This window comes from Larus michahellis, chromosome 3 (assembly GCF_964199755.1).
Source record: "Larus michahellis chromosome 3, bLarMic1.1, whole genome shotgun sequence".
Taxonomy (NCBI): Eukaryota; Metazoa; Chordata; class Aves; order Charadriiformes; family Laridae; genus Larus; species Larus michahellis.
This window is the reverse complement of record NC_133898.1, coordinates 127,511,738-127,534,224: the sequence shown is the minus strand read 5'-3', so window position 1 is coordinate 127,534,224 and position 22,487 is coordinate 127,511,738. Positions and strand designations below refer to the sequence as shown.

The window sequence follows — 22,487 nt, the reverse complement described above, 5'->3', positions numbered from 1 at the left end:
TACGAAAACAATGGAAAAGGCTTTTGAATCTCAACAGCAAACTAGATCCAGACTGCAGTCCAGAATAAGTTAAAATCTGTGTAGAAAAAACTCACCTCTTTCTCTGTTCTCCCTTTTTCAGTTTTCTATTTTTGCATAGTAGAGTTTTATCCTCTCCAGAGGTTAGACCTGATGAAGGATTATGAATCAGCTGAACCATTGAGCTAACAGATCTATGTGGCAATCCAGGCATCTGGACCTCACATTTCTCCAGGAAAACATGTAAGCAGTGGTAACTTTATTAGCAGCATAGGTTGTTTCTTACACATAGGATTATCATATATGAGGTTGTTTTTGCACTGTGTAGTGCATGCATTGTGGTGTCAGCACTCCCTGGCAGAACAAGAGCTTTAGATACCCCTTGTAGAAGGTCACACACTGGCAGTGAGGCCATTTAATGTGACATCTATCAGCAGACAGACAATGAAGGCACAAAACGACTGTACAGTGCCTCTGTAGAAAGCCCAGCTCGTTGGAAGTTGCACGGTTGCTGCCTACACACTAAGAGATTGACCTTTGTCTGCACTCTGAGACAATACCTGAGACACCCAGAGTGGACAAACCACTGCCTACAAGCACTGCTCAGGCTGGCAGACACGTGTCACTTCTGGACACATGAGCAAACCCTTCAAATTCCAGATAAACTTTACAGTTGCTACAAGGTATGTTTGAGGAAGCCCTGCCTATCCTCTGTGTATGCTGTCTTTAGTCCCTCCTGACCATTTTTGCACATCTCACCAAACTTTTCTACTGGTTTCTGGTTGCAGCTACCTTTTTTCTTGTTCTCTGCCAGCAGCGCCTTGTTATCTCACCTCATGATCCACCAGGTTGCTCATCAAATTTATATGCCTTCCAGTTGTAGTAGGAATATGATCCTACTGAAAGGGATCCGTTTCTGCATGTCTTATGTGCAGGATGGGTAATTCGACAGTTCAATGTGATCTCATGCAGGACGTGTTCACCACAATAAAGTGGGGCAAGTAACTTGAAGTTTTCACATCCAAAGTTCAAAGACAGGCACTTAAAGCCCACATTATTCATTTAACTGTTGCAGAATGATTCCAGTGATTATGGCAACTTGGTAGTTTTAACAAAACTGCTTATTACCAGAGCTGTGATCTCATATGCCAGTTACTTCGCAAGGTCGTCAAACTTATCCAGCCCCAGTGACCTGTATGCATTAACTATTTAGGATTTCCCTAGAAGTAAGCTGAGCTAGCTGTCATTTCCATAGCTTCACTTTCATGAACCGTTCTGCAGGGCTGTATTTAAATCTCAGACCTTACTCAGCTTTTCCCTTTGTTTTACTTTGTTCTCCATCCATTCACAAAGCATTGCTTTTCAAGACTTGTGGTCTTATATTTTGAACATTCTTCACTTTCTTTCCTAATTCTTCATTTCCAAATTATTCCTGACTTTGCTGGCCCATCTCTTTAATTCTTTTTTGCCCATTTGTGTCAGATTATTTGCTTATTTTCAGTGTCTTCACACTACTTTGGGCCATTGACAAAATGTTGCTTATCACAGGGCTTCCAAGACCAGACCTGTTTGAGTCAATGCCCCTATTCTAGTCAGCCAGCCTGTAAATTAATGTGTGCCATAGTCATGTTGTACCAGTGTAGTTAATCAGAAAGTTTTGTGCTACTAAGCCAAGCGCCTCGGAGAAGCCAATTATATTATATCAAAGCTATTATCTGTATCAACTAAACCTGTAATCTCATTAGAAGATGATAACTAGGAAGTTTCACAGGACCTTTCTTCTATAAAACTAGGTTGATTGGCATTAATTATATCATCCACCTTTAATGATTTATTAATTGTGTTCAGAGTTGGACATTCCATTTTTATTTATTTTTCCCCTAGAATCAGTGTCAAGTTGACAGGCCTGTAATTACCTGGGGCTCTTACTTTTATCTTTGTTTGAAATATTGGCACAATATTAGCTTTCTTCAAGTGCTCTGAAACATCATGAGTGATCCCAAACTTACCGAAAAGTCTGCCTTAATAGTCCAACAAGTTTCTGTTGCCAACTCTTCTGTAGCACTTGCATTCAAGTTACTGAAATCCATTGGTTTAAAACCATGGAACTATTAACGGAAATAAGCATTAAGATTATTTTTGTTCTAAATACACTTAAAAGAAGTCTAATTTTTCTACCAATACGTATCTCCTGTGTTCTTTTGTGTCATATACCATTTACAGTTTCCAGCCACTGAAGCATTTCTGTGAACATTATCTTCCTGTTTTTTTCATTTCTTTTCTAAGGATTTAATATAGTGATAAGCTATTATAAATAGTTTTATTATAACTTTTTTGTTTCTCACTCTGATTATATTTTTGTTTTGTGTGTTCATTTTTTCTTTAACAAGAGTAACATTCCTTAACCTACTGTTATGCTTGTTAGGATTAAAAATAATGGATTTTAGCTAAACGTAGATGTAATTCTTTTAAAGGAGTGAGAAATTCCAGTTCAGGTCTTTAGAATTCACATTTCCAAGCATTTGTCTGTGATTGTTAAGCCTGGATGCCTACAAAAAAATGGTTTTAAAATTGAGCTGAGGACTGGATATATCACATAGCTATTTTTAACTGAATTAACTAGAAGAAATAATAAATGCTTTGCAACCAGCAGTAAAATAATAATGTCAATAATAACACCAACAGTAATGCATAATGAAAATTAATAATAAACCCCCACTTTCAGGGGACATGATCATGATTAGGAAATGGTAATTGTGAATGACATTGTAAGATCAATATAAAGGTCTCCAAACATTTTTGTTGAGTCTTTCTTTGGTCTTCAGTGTAGCTAATAACTGTATCCTGGGGGGTAAGGTTGACCTGAGGATTGAGAAAGGTATGTTCAGGCTGAGTGTTTTAAATCACAACTTGCTGTGAGGGTAAAGCAGGAAAACAATCACTCTGCATACAAAAATAGACACAAGTGTCTCCATAACTCTTCTGCGGCTCTAGGTGGATATTTATTTAACCTAGTGCATCAGTTATGAAAGCATTTATCACTAGTTTTACTTTCTCAAAATGATATTTTGTTACAGTCCAATTCCTGGTTTTCTTTTGTTCAGACCACAGTTATGGAAGTTTAAACAAGAAAGTCAGAGGTGGTTTGGTTGGATGATGGACACTGTAAGGTTGAATCCAATCCACTTCCCCAGAGAAGATAAGAGCTCACCGGTGTGAGATATATTAGATGGGAAGCATGCAAATCTTGTACTATTTGTCTTTTACCCATTTATAATCTGTACAGAGAATATGCACAGATATCAGTCAGACATTGGTGGGGAACAATAAATTTATTTATTGATTTCACTTAATTAAAAAATGCTCATAAAGAAGAATGTTTCTTTAGGATACAAAATCAGCTCTCTTTTCCAAACTAGTAATTTTTAAATATTAAAAGAACATGACAGGGCAGCTAATTTTGTACAGATATGTATATATTTTTTAGTTCTACATCTGCTGCAGTTTTCTGTTGCATAATTGATTTAATCTTGAATTTTAAAGGAACACTGAACTCTTTTACTGGACTCCGCATACATTTCTCCAGGGCAAAAACTGTCCTACTTTTTCCTCCTCAGTATCTGTTTAGTGCTGGGCCATTTTCTTCTGAAACTGTAAACTACCCTTGGTGAAATAAATGAAGTCACAGTTGGAATACAGTTTACTGTAGAGACTTAGCACCACAAGATAAGAACAACATCGCAAACACCAAAACTTCTTGGGCATTTTCTTTTCCCTTGCTCTTTTTCCTGGTCTTTTCCATTGGTCTGAAAGACCATTTTACCCATCCTGGCTGCAGAACTCAAGATGACCTGGGAACCAGTGAAACTGGAAAAGAGAAGAAAGGCAAAAATGAGCTGAGGAGGGAAATGCTAATTCAGCCTTTTAGACCTTTACTTTTGGACTCATGCACCCCAGTTTCAGCATTACAAAAGCCATTGATACCTCTGTGGTGGGTTGTTGCTCTTTCGTCTGTGTTGCAGGTTCTCTTCAACATCCTCTAGAAAGAGGTTTAAAGCTGCTGGTCCTTCTTCGGGCATCTGAAGGGATTTACTGTGATCGTCTGGAGGAAATAAATGGCCACCCAGGGAGTATTGGTATGACACCCAAATTTGCCTTTTCATAGGCAAATCATAGATTTTAAGCAATCTTAAGCAATAGCCAAATCTACTGCTGTTGTCTGTTACTATGTCTTACAGGAAAACAACAAAGGTACACGCACTTTTTGAGCTAAAATTTTTAACTTTCACCAAATCAATTCCTGTATTTTCTGCGGAGATTTTATAAAATATAGAAACAGGTTTTAATAAATTTAAAGATTTCTGTGTATTGGTCATTGGTTCAGTTCTTCTTAGTCTCTTCTCTTTCCCCTAACTTTTGATCTCATTCTTCTGTTTTTTTCCAGGGGTTTATGGAAAGGTACAAATTTATAGCGCTTATCCTAAGACGTCTTGGACACATCTGGGAACTGATGTTGCTCCTGGCAATGAAAGGTGGTATTTTCCCCCAATATGCCTCCAAAATTATTTGGGCTCCTATTCCTATGGCTTGTATTAATGTTCCTATGATTTATATTCCTCTATTCCTTTGTGATAGGCTCTGTTTAAAATATGTCTAGGCAGAAGAAGGAGAACTATGTTACTTTGTGCAAGAAAATGACACAATTTTTAGATTAATTTTAATTCTAAAGAAGAATGAAACTGAGATTTTTCTTCTTTCCTTCTGTCCTTCCTTCTTTGCTTGCTTCTGTCCTTCTTCCTTCCTCCTTCCCTTTATCCATTTTAGTCTCTGCCTTTCCCTTTCTTTTTAGAAGGAAGAGATATGCTCAAAAATGGCTGATATCTTGGTGATTAGGATGTTCATTTTGGTTTCAGAGACCTACATTAAAATCTCATCTTTGAATTAAGCAAAACTGGGGTATGAACTGTGTTCTTCTACATCTTAGATCAGTCCTTTTCGAAGCGGTACCTGGAGTATAGCCTGTATAGCCTGAAGAGTAAGATTTCTGTCTGAGATTTAAGTCTTCCAAGGCTTTTTCACTTAACCTTGGCAAAAATAGCTTTGAAACTCTACCTTCTCTCTTACCTACTGCTGCCCATCCATAAGCTTTTACAGTTCCTGCAGCTGACTTATCCTCATCATCACTTACCCGTGAAGTTAGTCTGAAGGCTTAGCCAAAACTGTCCAGGTTAAGTGGAGATGGCATAGATGCTTGGGAAGTAGATAGGTGTCTATGGCCAGAAGTTCAAACCTTTTACCTGCAATAGAGAATGTGTCTGCATAAGGATGTCCTCTGGAAGTGCATTGACCATTAGTTGGTGTGGGTGGGCACCTACTAGCTGTCTCTGGAGCTCTTATTCCTGACTCTGCCTTGCACAGAATTTTCAATGTCTTTTGCTATAATTCTTCCAAGTGCATTGTTTTTAACTGAAATAAGTGTATTAAAAAAAAAAATAAAAAAAATTCTATCGGTCAGGCCTAATAAAAACTCACTAGAAGAGTTCCCATCTGGGTAGAGGTGAAATATCATCATTTAGTGAAGGAATTATTTGGAAACTCATTGTAGAGATGGGCAACAGAAGCACAAAGACCTCACAAGTAGGATTTGTCTCTTGAAGGAGCAACTCATTCTGGATGTCATGTCCAAGCACATTCAGGAGCAGGAAGTTATTGGAAGTGGTCAACATGGATTTACCAAGGGTAAATCATGCTTGACCAAACTCATAGCCTTCCATGATGTTATAACTGGTTGGCTGGATGAGGGCAAAGCAGCAGATGTCATCTACCTTGACTTCAGCAAGGCTTTTGACACCGTCTCTCGTAACATCCTCCTTAGGAAACTGAGGAAGTGTGGACTAGAAGAGAGGACAGTGAGGTGAACTGAGAGCTGGCTGTGTGACAGGACTCAGAGGGTTGTGATTAATGGGGCAGGGTCGAGTTGGAGGCCTGTAACCAGTGGTGTCCCCCAGGGGTCAATACTTGGACCAGTATTGTTTGATGTATTCATCAACAACCTGGACGAGGGGACAGAGTGTATGCTCAGCAAGTTCACTGATGATACCAAACTGGGTGGGGTGGCTGACGCCCCAGAGGGCCGTGCTGCCATCCAGCGTGACCTAGACAGGCTGGAGAGCTGGGCAGAGAAGAATCTAATGAGGTTCAACAAAGGCAAGTGTAGGGTCCTGCACGTGGGGAGGAAGAATGTCAGGCACCAGTATAGCTTAAGGATGGAGCTGCTGGAATATAATTCTGAAGAAAAGGATCTGGGGGTCTTGGTAGACCGTAAATTATCCATGAGCAAGCAATGTGCCCTTGTTGCCAAAGAGGCCAATGGAATCCTGGGCTGCATCAAGAAGAGTGTGGCCAGCAGGTCAAGTGAGGCCATTCTCCTCCTCTACTCTGCACTGGTGAGGCCACAACTGGCATACTGTGTCCAGTTCTGGGCTCCCCAGTTCAAGAGAGACAGGGAACTACTGGAGAGAGTCCAGCGTAGGGCAACAAAAATAATTGAGGGACTGGAGCACCTCCTTTATGAGGAAAGGCTGAGAGAGCTGGGACTCTTTAGCCTGGAGAAAAGAAAGCTGAGGGGAGACCTTATTAACATTTACAAGTATCTGAAGGGTGGGTTTAAGGAGGATGGAGACAGATTATTTTCAGTGGTGCCCAGTGACAGGACAAGAGGTAATGGGTACAAACTTGAACACAGGAAGTTCCATCTAAACATTAGGAGAAACTTCTTTCCTTTGAGGGTGGCAGAGCACTGGCACAGGCTGCCCAGAGAGGTGGTGGAGTCTCCATCTCTGGAGACATTCAAAACCCCCCTGGATGCGTTCCTGTGTAACCTGCTCTGGGTAACCCTGCTCTGGCAAGTGGGTTGGACTAGATGATCTCTAGAGGTCCCTTCCAACTCTGAAAATTCCGAGATTCCGTGGTAGTTCTCACACAGTTGAGTGTCTAGTGGAGATTGATTGTTTAAGATTGCTGTATGGCCATTGGAGAGACAGATACTTCCAGATGCTGATTCAAATCATGCTACATAAGAAACACCCTCTGGAAATTATTCTTTTTCCCTGATTAGGATGGGAATTCAGAGTAAGCAGATTCCTGAGTGAAGCATGCCAGTCAAATACTTGGATGAAATGGATCCAGACTAGTATTGGTCTGCTGCCCAGACGTTTCATATGAAATATCATGAGCTGCTAAGATACAAGTATTTGGAGTTCATTCATCCACATTAAATATGGCACAAATGGTTGTTTCCATTGTTAAAAGAAAGAAAAAGAATAAAACAAACAAACAAACAAAATATTTATCCTGAAAACTTCACTAATAGCCAACTAGAGTTAATGTAGTTAGATATAGGAAATAGGCAAGTCAGTGCCAGAATATGAAAGCTGAAGGAAGTGGCTTTTTTATCGACCAAGAGAAGCTGCTATATACATTTTCCAGCATGAATCAGCACATAAGTTAAGGAAGGACTTATGCTTTCAAAAAGAAGGAGGAAAAAAAAAAAAGTACGTATTTACTTGCAATGGAAACTTTAATTAGTATTTTGATTGATTAGTATCTTACAAAATGGTAGACTTCTGTACTGAATGTTCACAGGTGCTGAAAACTGGAAGTACTCATCTTGAGCCTACTCATCTTGAGCCTACTCATCTTTGAAAAAACCTGTGAGATACGACACTAGGAAAACTTGGGAACACAGATTGTTAGTTACATCCCTTTAGGACTTCCTTTTCTTTCTGCACTTCTGTCACTTTTTAGTGCATGATGAGGCACTTACTGAATTCATTCAGTGGTCTATTTTCTCAACAATTACCTGAGGAGTATAGATGATCACCTGGACAGCACCAGTCACCCTGTAATAGGACCCTTTGGGTGATTATCAAATATATATAAACACCCATCATTATCCATTTTGCTTTCACTAAATGCTTCTATTGTCTGTATGTGAAACTAAAAAAAAACCCTGAGCTACAAATTTAACTTTGAATGCAAAGGGGGATCTTCAGTTCAAGATTAAACCAGATAAACGTAGGTCTCTGTGTGGAATGTTGCAAAAGGTTCTTGAGCTCTTATTCAAGTCAGTGGAATTGTAGATGCTGGAGCTTAGAGGGCTATTCAGCCACCAAGGTCAGGATTCAGGTACATAAACATAGGTTTTGGTTTCATCTGAGGTGCCTTTTGTTTTATCTAAGATGCCTTTGAATCCCCTCCGTGGCTTCCACCTGTGTCTCCAGGAATGCTCCATGAACAAGTCTTATCATATCTACCAGCTCATGTCTTAGATATCCTGTGACATCTCAGATATCAACAGATGCCCTTGTTCAGACAATCAAGTCCTGCTTTATGTGCCCAATTCAGAGCGCTGAATTGCCTTCCACACACTTCTGACAGTACTGACCAACTGTAGGTGAAGCTTAATGTCAAGTGCACACACACATACCCCCACACATGGACAACTACATTTTGGTGTCTAAGTCTAAAGTTGACTTTCAGCTCTGTAGGGTATTCCTGGCACCAAAACTGGTCTAACATGTCTTCAATAGGCAACTTTTACTTAAGCCCTGTAATTCTGCACTGGAACTGTATACCTCATTAATCAGTGGTATAATAGATGTTTCACGATGAAATTCCTCCCACATATTTTAGACATCTGTTTTCGCAGAAAGCCCTAAAGGTGCTTTTCCTAGAGCTTAGCCTGTGGATTCTTTCTGAGCTCTCCCAAGGCAAAACTGTTCTTCATTTTTTAGGAAATCTGTAAGCATAACTCTCATAGATGTAATGACGTTATCTTAATATCTTGGCATTACAGGATTTTTGTGGAAGATGAAGTGGATTGGAATCATGGTGATCATATTGTGATCAGCTCTTCCTCCTACGAAGCCCACCAAGCTGAAGTAGTTACACTTAAAAAAGTCAATGGTCATAACATAAGAATTAATGAACGCCTTCTGTATAGGCATACTGGTAAGGAATCTGTCTTTCCACTGGAGAGAGTTTTCTTCTGAAGCATTGACTTTCCATTTCAGATCTCACCAAGATCAATTCTACTTTATTGAGGTATCTTCAATTCTTTTTCCATATGCTTTTTCCTTACTGTTTTAATATTGAAAATGTGATGTTCAACATTGCACAGAATAGCTGATTCTAACAAGAATTTCTGGGCACAGAATGAATTCAGTGTTAAATACTTTTGGAAAACTTCCTGGTGTTTCATGCTTTAAGTAGAACTGGTTAACACAGAGAGAAAGTAACTGAAATTTTAAGGGAAATAACTAAATGTAGATTATTTTTTAGGCCATTTACACAATTTCTATCATGTGCCAAAAACTGAAAAATGTAAAAAAATCCTTTTTTTCAAATTGCAAAATAATTAGACTCATGGAATTTCAAGTGCAAAATTTTATCAACACAATGGGATGAAACTAACGTATTTGTAATCTAATAGGTAAATAAACATGAAACGTGTATATAGCTCTATTTCCTGTGTAGATTACATGGGATCTGTATTTAAGTGGAAAAAGAGATGCATCGTTGATAATTTATTTAATTTTATGTCAGCCCATAAAGTAAATTTATTACCATCTATTTAACAAAAACAAAAGACTTGTTATTAACAGGTCTAATTCTGAAGCTCCAAAACCAGAATTTTTCCAGTGCATAGCAATATTTTTTTAATTTAGTCTTTACTCAGTCTAGTAGGCACAGAAGTTAGTATGATGTATAAAATGGTTCAGAAACATGTGTTTTGAATGGCTGTGGCTGTGCTAGTAAACACACCTTCACTTGGAACTGAGCCCTGTTCTGCAATTATCCATAGTGTTAATTGATAGTAGCCCCCCTGGGCACAGTTTTGTATCACAATTGCATTTATTTTTTTTAAGCGTAGTTCAAATTATAGCAAATCTAGACCTTATTTCCAGTAGTTTATGCATGGCCTTTCTTTTTTTACGAGGAAAGGAAGAAACGTGCCAATCAGTCTTGGGGCCAGAGAATGGTTCTTGACTTATTTTCTTAGCTAATGTATATATAATAAGTGTATCCTGAGATGAAATGATTACATACACATCGAGTACTGCAGCAGTTGTTAGATATAGCTGAAAAAAAAAGGACTGATGGAAGAAGTAAAATTACTGGGATTCACCTGGGAAAATGTAGATATCTACAATAAATATTCACACATGAGGTAGTCACTCTCTGCTCCCTTGATAATCAAAGCAGAAAAATACTTACTGCTCACTTGTATTTCATCTCCCCCTAAAGCAGACGTATAAAATAGATAAAAAATTACACTTTAGAATTGCCTATTGCTCTCCAGCATACATGAAAACAGTTTGGATTACTAAATCTTATCTGTAAATATCTAAAGTCAGCTGAGATGAATTTGAAGATAGACACCTGCATAAACTCTCTCAAAAGTCCCATTTAGAAAGACTTCTTTTTAGAAAGCCACCAAGAATGTAGAAAATTGGTTTTTTAGCATTGTCATTGGTCTGATCCTAACAAGAATTCGTGGAGATCAACTCTGCAGTGTACTGAAGAATAACCCCAGCACATACAGCTTAGAAAAAATGAAGTGTGAATCTCTTCATTGATTTGGCATCTGCACACCGCAGGGAAAAGATTTAGCACCTTCTTTTTCTAAAAATGAAATACGTTGGTAAAATATAAGTGCATGGTGAATATTTGATGGGCAGGTGGCCTTTCTGGTTTTGTGTTGATGCGTGTAGATTGTGCTGGAGGAAAAAACACACCTGAATGTCAGTGCCGATTCTGCAGAGAAGGGGTGCATAAGCTGTCAGGCTTGATGTCCCTCAAAGCACCGGTTTATAGGTGTGATAGACACTTATCACATTTTCTGTCTTGAAACTCCCCAGGGCATTCCCATGACACAGAAGACGGTAGACGCATCCCTTTGGCTGCAGAGGTTGGACTCCTAACGCGCAATGTACAGATCAAGTCTGATGTGGCTTGTGCTGGGAGGATGCTGGTGGGACATTTTACAGGCTCAAGTGGGACAGAGTTTGAAGGTAGTTGAGATTCACCTGTCTCATCGACCAGACCAGTTCTGCACAAGAAAGGACTGTCTAAAACAGATGTATACATTCACATGTGCTATGCAATTCTAAGCAAACTGTGACCGTGTGACATGTATGCAACATGATGACTAGTAATATTTCATAAATAATGGAATGTATTTTATGAGGAGCTGCTGTGTGGTTAGTTGGTTTTTACTATAACTTTACATATATTTGTGAACAAGTGCCTATCACTGGTGGTACACCGACAAATATTGCCCGCTATTCTATACCTGAGTGCTGTTTAAATGGCTGTCATTCTTACCAGTTCTTAGGTAATTTTGTAAGCTTTTGTTTCACTATAGTTATCTTGTTGCAGGTGTCCTTCAACTCTCAAATATTGAATTTTTGAACTTTGGGCCTCCTCAGCTTTCTGCCATTGAATTCACGAATATATCCCAAGGGTCCTCGGTGGTGTCATCCAGTATTAATGGTAGCTGCGGAGTTGGAATTAAAGCAGTCATGAGCAGCTGGATCTTGTTGCATGATAACTTGGTGTTCAACACTGTCGGACCTGGCATCGATTTGGAAGGGCAAAATCATTCTCTCATCAGGAACCTCGTTATTCTGAGCAGGCAGCCAGAAGGCTTATTAAACTGGATTGCTGGCATCAAGGTGAACCTGGTCATTGGTGTCTCCCTCTGTGGCAATGCTGTGGCAGGATCTGAGCGAATTGGCTTCCATATCGGGGGCCAAGACTGTTCGCTAGATGGAGAGTATTGCAGTGAAAACGTGGCCCATTCAAGTCTCCATGGTATTCATCTGTACCAGGGAGATGGATTTCAGACCTGCACTAGAATCACAGGTTTTCTATCCTATAAGAATTATGACTACGGTGTCATGTTCCACCTTGGAAGCAGCGTCATCATGGACAATATGGTGCTGGTGGACAACACTGTGGGTCTCATGCCAGTAGTGTACTGTCTCTATGCCAAGCAATGCCACACGGGGAAAAGATTCATAGAACTTAAAAACTCCACCATTGTCGCAACAAGCTCAGCTTTTGACTGCATCAGAGACAGGATCAAGCCTCATTCAGCTGATCTAACAGCCAAAGATCGACCACCATACTACCCTTTAAGAGGTCGTGTTGGGATTTTATGGCCTACGTTTTCCTTGGTTCCCAGCCAAAGGCCAGATAACCCATGGCATGAAACTGGGCATTGTCCAAAAGTCCTGGGACTCATGAAGCTGAAAGGTTGGTCTTCGATGTCCACTGGCTAGACTATTCTGTCACAGTTTTTCTTCACTAGTTACATTTTTCCAGTTGAAATTGCAGCCTTCCACACCCACAAATGGACATGGTGGGGAAATCTGAGACTCAGTGGAATTAATAACGGAATTCTTCTTCAGTTCAATACAGTTCAATTAAAAAAAATATTATTTTGTGTATTTCACTTCCTGAATCCACTGCAGTTAATTATGTCATGTGCTAATGTATATATTTTACCTCAAACATGCCTGCCTTCTGTGCTATCTATTTTTCCACTTCATTCATCTCTCTCTTCTACAGTTACTTCTGGCTAAATAAAGGTACCAAGTTTGAGAAGTGAATAGCACACTTTGTATAGAATTTGCGTAGAACATAACGACTACAGCTGCAGAGAAACAGTTAGGGCTTTTATTGTTATGAGGAATTGCACAAGAGGGATAAAAGTCAGTTATATATCCTGCATCTTTGGTTCAAATTAATTTTATAGTCCCCAGAGTAATATTTGCATATAGCAGAACCTCAATAGCTGGTTTCTGTGGTGGGATCTAAATACCTCACTGTTTTTCATGTCTTTATCCCTCACTGCTACCCACTTTTGTAAGAAAGCACATTATCGTCTTTTTATTGAAGAATAAGGGAGACAGAAAAAGACAAATAGACTTGCCCAGGGTCTCACAGAAGATTTGGGGCAAAGCATGGGTTTTGTAGCTGGACAAGAGTTCAGTGTCAGAGCCCAGTACATGTCACCAGACCCAGCTCATCTTATATTAACATCTGGCAAGTGGATAAACCATCCTAAGAAGGTTGTCATTGAACAGTTTCTTACTGATTCAAATGAAAATTTATTAATCACTCTTGCTTTTATTTCTTTCTCAACGATTTCCTTTGATTTCATTTCCTAAGGGCATGACTTGGTTTGTGTCAACTTAAGATATAACTCAGGTATGGAATATTCTAAAGCCAACTGAAGACCTGTGATCAATGCCATTAGTCTGATTTAAAAGTTATTTGTGTGTGTATATATATATATATATGGGAGCGATTTAACATGGAAAATGTCATAGTACAGAGCCATTTTCTCTTTAGTTCTGGCACTCCTCTAACCACTTTTCTTGATCTTCTCTTCATCCCTGGCAGAAGTCACCTTTACTGGTTTTACAAAGAACTGCTACAGTGAAGACAGAGATGTCTGCATCATGTCAAATGCTGACCATTTAGGCATCTTGCCTCTTATCACAGCGGAGAGATCAAGGATGCTAAACATCAATGAGAAGGACAAGTTCTACTTTAACCCAACAAGGTAACATGCTTTATTTTGAACCTTTTTCTTTTTTCAATGGTTTGTGCAAAAAAAAAAAAAAGCCCCTACAGTTTTGGGACTATCTTCACCTCGGTTTGTAGCAGCTGTCTTTTTGCATTGTCTTAGAAAGAGTTTAAGCAATTGGTTTAGACTGATTGTTGAGCATCAGAGCAGTCCCATGCTTTGTCTTTGTCTCTGCTCTTGTACTGCTCCTGCCTGGCAAAAATGAACAAGCTTAGACATCAAACAAACACACACATAAAAACTCGAACCCAGAAAAAAAAAGAAAAAAGAACTTTATTTTAGGGCAATTTTTTAAAATTTTATGTTCAGATTCCATCAAGGTGCTTGTCCAGACCAATCCTCTTGGATTTCCCCTTTTACTGACATTTGTATAGCAAAATAAACTTCATATATCCCATTTCTTAAAACTCCATCTCTGAGCATCTCTGACTTCTCAGCCTCAGGCTTCAGAAAATGTCGGCACCTCCAGCAAAAAACCCTGAGACAGGGAATGTCCTTTTGGTCAGGGAAGCAGAGCTTGATTTTTGCCTGCAAGACCACATCAGAAATGTTGATCTGTACCAGGCAGGCTGTGAGATGTCAAATGATTGCCAGAACTGCTCCTGCCCAGGGAGAATATCGTCTGCGTGTGGAGGAACATGGAGGATGGAGGGGAGAGCTTCATCTGTAACCTTAAGTCATTGCTGGTTGCAGCAGTTTAAACATACCACATCCAATGGAAACCACATGCCTGTTTATTTATTATGACCAGTGAACACAATACAGAGGCTATGTCAGAAAAGCCTTGAAGTAGCAAAAAAATCCAGCACAGACTCCACTTGCCAGTCAAAAATAATTGGAGGTGTCCCACACTGCTATGTTTAGAGTCCCTCCAGCTTTCTGCCAGAATTTTTATTTTATTCTATATTTTTGCTTTTTGCTCTGGGCATTAGTTTGCGTGTAGATTTCTGAGACCTGTCCAGCTTGTCAGCTCTCATTATGTTTCACTCTTGTATCCATACCACAATATTATGCTATTAGTGAGCTGCTGAACACGCAGTCCACTGCAAGAGCTGGTGATTTTCAAACATGATGAATGCCTGTGGATTACTGAATGCTTTCTCAGTAGTCTGGTAAACCTCTGAGGGAGATTACATCTCTCAGTGCTCCTTGTGCATTATCTGCATGCATTTATTTAATCCACCTTTGCAACTGCTGAGCTTGATCCAAGCTGTGGCTGCATTGTTCTGCTTCAGCATCCTGAAGGGACATCTTGATGGATATGTCCTGTCAAAGAGAAGGTGAGCATTGCCTTAGAGCAAGAGAAGAAATAGAAACATCAGGGAATATGGCAAGACCATTAAATACATTGTTTGTCCCACTGGTAGACCTAGCCAGTTGAAATGCTGGATCTTCTGAGAGATCTTCAAGAACTGAATTAGCTGTCCGGATCAGAGGAGCTGTCTTTGTCCTCCACCTCTTTTGACCTGTGTAGATTGGGGGCATTGACCCATTTGTTTCTCTCCCCTTACTGTAAATCTCTGCCTACATCTGTTTGTCACATTCTAAATGTCAATAATTGGGTTTTTCCAACTTGAGCCCAAGGAATTCAAAGTTTTCTTCAAGACTTAATTTGTATCCATGTAGCAATGTATAGATTTCCATGGGCTTTCCTGGATTACAGATCATTGTATTTTCTATAGGAGAGATATGGCCAGTTGGGTAGTTCCTTTAAGCTGTGTTAAAACTTTAGCCAAAATGCAGCTAAAACACTTAAGGCCCTCTGCCGCGATTGAGAGACGGGACGCTGCTTGATGCAAGCAAGATGTCAGTTTATTAGACGCGTCGGAAAGCTTTTTATACAGCAACTTAACAGTTACATAAATTACACAAATTCTATCATTTCTGATTGGCTTAGCTCTAAATGTTTCATTACAATAATCCCTCCTACCTGCGGTTTCGCTACATGCTAGAAGCTACAGTTTTGGAATGTGCTAGAAGCTACAGTTTTGGAATGTGCTAAAAGCTACAGTGATAACTTGTTGCCTACTCCCTACTTCTTCAAGGTTATTTATCTCAGACCTGCAAGGCCAGTTGTTCCCTGGCTCCTCAGATTTATTTGTCTCAGGTCTGCAAGGTCGGCATACCCTCGAATTTCTTGCATACTTGTACTTTTCTGCTAGCCGCCCCCAACAGCCCTCAGCATGTGATTCGGCTCACTGCACTTCAGTGATCCAAAATTTAGGCATGTAATCTAAAGGAGACACTAAACTCATTCTGTAGTCAACAGGGAAAATGTCTAGCAATGCCCTATATATGTCTCAAATGAGGTGAGTTCCCCCCAGTAAACCTCTCCTGTTGTCCTCCTCTCTCTGTGGAAGCCAGTTTTTAATGATCTACACAGAAATTTATAGGTTTTTCTGGCTGTTTCAAGCCACTAAACTTATAATTTCCTCCTGAGAGTATACTGATGGAAAAATTGCATAAGCCTATTTGAAAATTAGATGTAGTTTGCTGAGATACATTATTGTGCTATCCAAAATGAGCTTTGTTCTACTTTGGAATAATGCTCTGAAACTCTCTTACCTTGTCGGTATGGTTTTCAAAGTATGGTTTAATTCTATTCTTAGGACCTGAGTCTGTCATTAGAAAGAGAAATAGCTATTCATTTTATGATGTAGATATGTGTGATAGGGTAATGAAACCCTGGCTTTCAAAGATATAGCTTTGAGGTGAGATCCATGTACACCTCAGTTAAAGTGCATCAAATCCACCAAAATTACATTGAAGCTCCAAACCCAGTTTTTCTTTTCTATTAGAACATAAATTAGGACAATAATCTTTTCAGATGCAGTTCCAAACACTTAGTTATGACAGAAAAAACAACAACAAACAAAACAGGTTTATAAACACATTAATCCTTATGCACTGTGTCCAATTAGAGTGGATTTTCTTTTTCAAGTTGCCTTCTACTCTAGAACTGCCAAGTGTCTCTTTGACCTGCAACAAATTTCTCTGAATTCCTACCAGAAGTTTCTTTATTTAAGATGTGTACTGCCTGCTGGCTCCTTCTCTCATGCTTTTTGCCATTTCACCTTCCTTCATGCTTTCTCCTGCATCAGCTTAGCTGCTCATGGGAATATGCAATTTTTGGAGCCCTCAGAAACTCCCCCATTCCAGAGTGCAGTGGTCAGAACAAGGCAAACAGGTACTGCTGGGCAATCAATGCTTTTTAACAAAATACTATGGACAACACACACCAATCTGGAAGAACACTGCAGCAGAGATATTTCTGGTCACTTGGTATGATAGTGGCCAATACACATTTCCCCTTCACTCAGCAGCTACAGGCTTCATCTGCCATAGGTCAAAAATTAATGGCATATGGATATTGATGCATCACTGCAGTTCCTCAAATCAGGAGACCCAAAAGGGAACCAGAGGTATTCAACCTGCAACTTTATAGCAGGCTCTAAGGACCATGACAGTCCACACTGGCCAATACAAACTCCAGGGAAGAGGAGATTTGGGGGACAGAAGTTATACTGGAAAGACGATGTTTTTCCAGCCAACATTTGGAGAGAGAGGATGTCGATTTGGGGTTTTTTTTGACAGTTTGGATACAAACATGCCAAAATATAAATATTACTACAGAATTTCTTTGCAGAACATGCCAAACATCGACTGAAATGTTTAGTTTTCATTCATTTTTCTCTTATTTTCTATTTTTTTCTTTCTTGGGCATGTGAGTTCACCCAGTAAATGTCAAGACGTTGTATGTATGTGCAAAAATGTTTGTTGCCAGCACAATATCTTTCCTTTGCTCTCTTCTTCATATTAACATTATGTCTCCTACCTCTCAGTGTACAGACCTCTGAAGACACTATGTTCCCTGAAAAGAGATGCGAAAGCTCAAGGAAGGGCCTTTTCAAGGATTTGGATGGAGGTGTCCTGGACCTGGAACCACCTGTTTCTGTTTTCCCAAAGTCAGAATTTGAATGGACACAGTTCTACCTGCAAGCTGGTAAGTACCTGTGCTATCTGGAGTGCTTGCAAAGTCATGTGCACATTTGACCCGTGAGGTATGGTTTTACCCTAGCTTTTTACTGATACCTACAACTGAGGTCGAGATGATGGTGGTACCAGATTGTGTGATGCCTTTCCAGGATGGAGGTAGTGAGTTACGGTGTAGAAGTCTGTGAGGCCTCATTGTACAGTTCTGCGTCCACCAGTGTCTCTCTTCCTTCTTGCAGAATCATGTCACCTGGCATCCTTAGCCCCTTTAGAGTTTAATTCATTCATTTTATAACCTGATCAGAACATACACACCCTTTGCAACATAATAGAGTCACAGAGTCATTATGGTTGGAAGAGGCCTTTAAGATCCTCAAGTCCAACTGTTAACTTAACACTGCCAAGTTACCACTAAACCACGTCCCTCGGCACCACATCTTTTAAATATCTCCAGGGACGGTGATTGCACCACTTCCCTGGGCAGCCTGTTCCAATGCTTGATAACCCTTTCGGTGAATAATTTTTTCATAATATCCAATCTAACTGTCCCCTGGCACAACTTGAGGTCATTTCTTCTTGTCCTATTGCATGTTACTTGGGAGAAGAGGCTAACCCCCACCTCGCTACACCCTCCTTTCAGGTAGGTGTAGAGAGAGAGAAGGTCTCCCCTCAACTTCCTTCTCAACTTCCTTTTCTCCAGGCCGAAAGCCCCCAGCTCCCTCATCCTCTCCTCACATGACTTGTGCTCCAGATCCCTCACCAGCTCCGTTACCCTTCTCTGGACATGCTCCAGCACCTCAGTGTCGTTCTTGTATTGAGGGGCCTACTACAAGTCCTCTGAGAGCTTTAAGTAAGACATGCCACGTAAATGCTACACAAGTGCAAAATAATAGCAATAATTGGCCCAGCGAGGATTTTTATTCATATCCCACTGAGGAGATAATCAAGCTGAAAACCCACTCCAGAAGTTTAAAGACCCCTCTCTCTTGTTTAAAAAGGCCCATTCTGCTCGGTAACCACTTTCTGAAGGTTCACACAGCAAGGCTCCGTTCTCATCCTGATTAAAACTCTGCTCTCTGATTCCAAATAAACTCTTTAATTACAATTAGCGTTTCCTGCGCCTGCTGCTGATGGCGGCCATTTTGCTGAAAAGGCGCATCGTTTGTGACTCCAGCGGTATGGGAGACTGATGGAAGGGACTGTAATTAATCCTTTTTTCCATCCCACTCTAAAACTGATTAAACACGAGAAGAACTTTAATCTTTAAACAAAATGTTTAATGTGTATCCAGTAAAGGCTTTTCCTCTAAGGATCCCGCTCTAACTGGCTGCTTACAGGGCTGATTAATGTGTTGTCTAGATGCAAACACACTGGTTTTCACTCTACCTTTTCTGCCCTGATTATGAATCGCACGCAAGAGCTAATATCCTAGCAGTGCTACCACTTAGCACCTGCATATTAATGCCCACATACTTTTGCATACAGAACCTGGATTTTATTTAGATTCGCACCATTTTTAGCACACCCTGGCACACAGTCGTATGCATGTCAGGAAGCCCACCATCTAAACTGCACTGACAGTGCAACCTGCACTCCGCAGGGTTTATCTCCTTGTGTAATGGAGGCGACAGCATATGGTAAATGCTGCCTGCCTCTGAGGCTATAAAAAAATTGCTGTGTTTTCTTCTTGCTGCCCAAATATGAATGGGGATTTTTTTCCCCACTCCCTTCAGAATTGTGTGTTTAATTTTTCTGCATTTCTCATTCTGACCTGCAGCTCCTTTCATCTTGAGGGTGACATTTGGAAAGGCACAGCTTGTGCTAAGGTGAATTCATGGTCACCTTCTTCCCCTCTCTCCTCCCTTCTTCTCTCTCTTGAAAGTTGTAGCACTAAGCATTTTGCATAGTACAATGCAGCCTCCCATGCTAGATAAACAGGAGAAAATACTCACCTTTCCTGCTCTCACAGATCTTCTGTGGGGCCACATTCCCCCTTGAACTGACGGTGTTTCAAGGCCAGTGACGATGGTGATGTTATGATGCCATTGAGCAGAATTTGGCCCTTGGAGTCCTCAGTCCAGATGAGCATTTGGTACTTATGTTATCTGGGTGGTCAGGACCCACCTACTGATCCTCTCATCTGCTCATCCACCTGGTACCCTGTTAAACCAGAGTAATTATGACCACCTCTAGCAGCTTCATCAGAGCACTACAATACAGTGGTCAGTGCTCTGCTACCCTGACTAAGCACAGAGAGAGGAGATAGTCTTTTCAGGTAGCTACACAACATCCTTGCCACTTCCAGAGTTCAGGTACACAAGTTTCTTTGAGACTCGAAAGCTCTGGCTTTCCACATCCTCTTAATTACGCCTTCATCCAGATGCATATATCTATTCCCTTTAAGCTTCCAGCTTGGACAATAAGCTTGAAGTTATTGGCCCTTAGCCATTTTTAGATATTCTGATCACTCACGGGCGAGCAAATGAAAAACTCAATGTACTTCAGGGATACAAAGGCCAAGAAGATGTTTTCCCAGAAGAATACCATAGGGCTGGTCAGAGGCATAACTGGGGCACAGTGGATCATTCAGTCTGATATTAATGTTCCTGAATTCATATGACGTCTTTTATTGAAGACACGATCAATATAGAATATAAGTACTATATTATTTTTGTATATATATGTGTGTGCAGGTATGCAATAGGCAAGGAGGGACTGCTTGGCTTCCTGAGTCCTGCCCACTGCAGTTGGGCAGTAGCAAGCCATGCAATGTATATTTAATAATATACGCACTTTTTTTTCTTTTGTCTTCCTGTGTGCCTGATCTTTTACCTCCTGTGTTTGCTCTTTGGGTCATAGACCAGGTCTTTTTATTGTGGCTTTCTGTAGAAGCAGAGTTGTTCACATAAAACTGAAGTTTTAGTTTTCTGGATAAACCGCAGAATTCAGAAAAAAAAAAAAAACTCACAAAAAAACAAACCCAAAGAGGGAAACAGATCCAAGATTTTTGTTATTATTTCTACTAAAAGAAAAAGGAGCAACAACAAAAGTGATTTTGAGTCAAACAAAGTAAATTTTTTTTTTAATCAAAGAGTACTTTTTGCTCTTTTTTTTTTCTTTTAAATATAATGCTGCAAAAGTTTAGAATGTAACGTTTTCCAACACCCCTCGCCCCTAAATCATTTGTGAACTTTCACAGTATCATTTTTCAAATTATTCAAAACAATTTAATGAGTTTAACATGAATTTGTAATTATTTTAATCTCTTTGAGCTGCCATTTTTGGATGACAAAATGTTTTTCTCCCAAAACTCCTCTCTATACTAAACCTCTTACAAAAGAGCTTGAGGCCAGGCCTGGAGCACTAAATGATACCACGATACAGGAAATACCAGAATCACAAGCTCCACAGTGGAATCAGCTATAAATACGAGTGTGTCTAGCTGAGAAATGAAGGATAAGTGAACACTGATTTCTGTGTCCAGGTTAAAACCTCTGTTCCATGAAGGATTTCTGATACAACCATTGTCCTGTAGTTAAAGTTTCAACCTGCAATAATTATAGGACTCTGTTATCGTACTGCCTCATGACAATGTCTGTAATCAACAATAGCCAACTCCCAGAGACAGTGAAGTTTGTTTTCTTCCCTTGGTGGAAATGTAGCTGTGGACCAGAGGCTGGTAGAAGATTCATCTAATCCTACTTCCATTGCCTCCAACGTTCTCTCTGGTGAACAGAGAGACATTCAGACCTTAAGGGCAGAAGTTAGGTGGAAGACATGGATGTTTGAGAGATGAACCCAAGCGTTTCAAGTTTTAATCTAGAGCCTAAAAGCACATATTTTCCTCTGCTGGCGACACGTTCTAGGCATTTTTTTAAAGCAATTTGGTTGAATAATCATAGAGTCATAGAACAGCCTAGGTTGGAAAGGACCTCAAAGGTCATCTGGTCCAAACTTTCATTGAAAGGGAGCCTAGAGGAGATTATCTAGCACATGGTCCAATCACATCTTGAAAACCTCCAGTGATGAAGACTCTACCACATCCTGGGGGAGGCTGCTCCAGTGAATGATTGTTCTCACTGTATAAAAAAATATTTCTTATAGCAAGATGAGACCTCTCCTAGTGCAAATTGTCTTCTCCATGTGGCTCCTTGTGAAGAGAGAGCCTCTGTCCCCTTTGCAGCCTACCTCTAAGTACTAGAATACTGTGGTGATGTCCCCTGAGCCTTCTATTCTCCAGGCAGAAAAGACCTAACTTCTTCAATCTTTCCTTATAAGGCAAGTTCTCCAGCCATTTGATCATTTTTGTGGCCCTCCTTTGAACCTTCTCCAGTCTGTCCACATCTTTCTGAATCGCGGGTACCAGAATTGGACACCGTCCTCCAGGTGCAGCCTGACAAACACTCAGTAGACTGGGATGATCATGTCTCTGTGTCTGCTAGCAAAGTCAAAAGCGAGTTCTCATTCTTATTCTTCCCTGTTAGCGTGGCTTTAAATTTGGCCAGAAGAATAACCTTTCTGTGTCTCATGAAATTGTTAATTATAATTCAGAGTCTTAGGTTTGCATGAAAGCAATTTCTCTGTGTATTCTATTTTATGATAGTGTAACTGGTAGAGTCCCTGCTCTGCTTACTTTTACTCAATGGAGTAATTCTGAAGTACTGCAAGGTAAGGAAGTTCTGGGCTGTAGGATTTAGCTATCATGCAACTTCTTCTTCCTTTTTTTAATACATTCTCCTTTTATTTATTGTAAATAATTGCATTTATTTTCTACCTGTCACCTCCTTGTCAGTTCTCTGGATACAGTAGAAGCGAC

The 22,487-nt window shown here is 40.0% G+C and overlaps 1 protein-coding gene across 1 annotated transcript in view; it reads left to right on the top strand.

Annotated features, from left to right (window-relative positions):
* The window catches only part of PKHD1 (PKHD1 ciliary IPT domain containing fibrocystin/polyductin), a 276,108-nt gene that overhangs the window by 175,649 nt on the left and 77,972 nt on the right, over positions 1–22,487 (top strand). Inside the window, exons 52-58 of the mRNA XM_074582079.1 lie at positions 4,041–4,154; positions 4,463–4,550; positions 8,876–9,030; positions 10,941–11,093; positions 11,461–12,339; positions 13,492–13,654; positions 17,521–17,681. Coding sequence (XP_074438180.1) covers positions 4,041–4,154; positions 4,463–4,550; positions 8,876–9,030; positions 10,941–11,093; positions 11,461–12,339; positions 13,492–13,654; positions 17,521–17,681 — 1,713 coding nt within the window. The remainder of the gene's footprint in view (positions 1–4,040; positions 4,155–4,462; positions 4,551–8,875; positions 9,031–10,940; positions 11,094–11,460; positions 12,340–13,491; positions 13,655–17,520; positions 17,682–22,487) is intronic.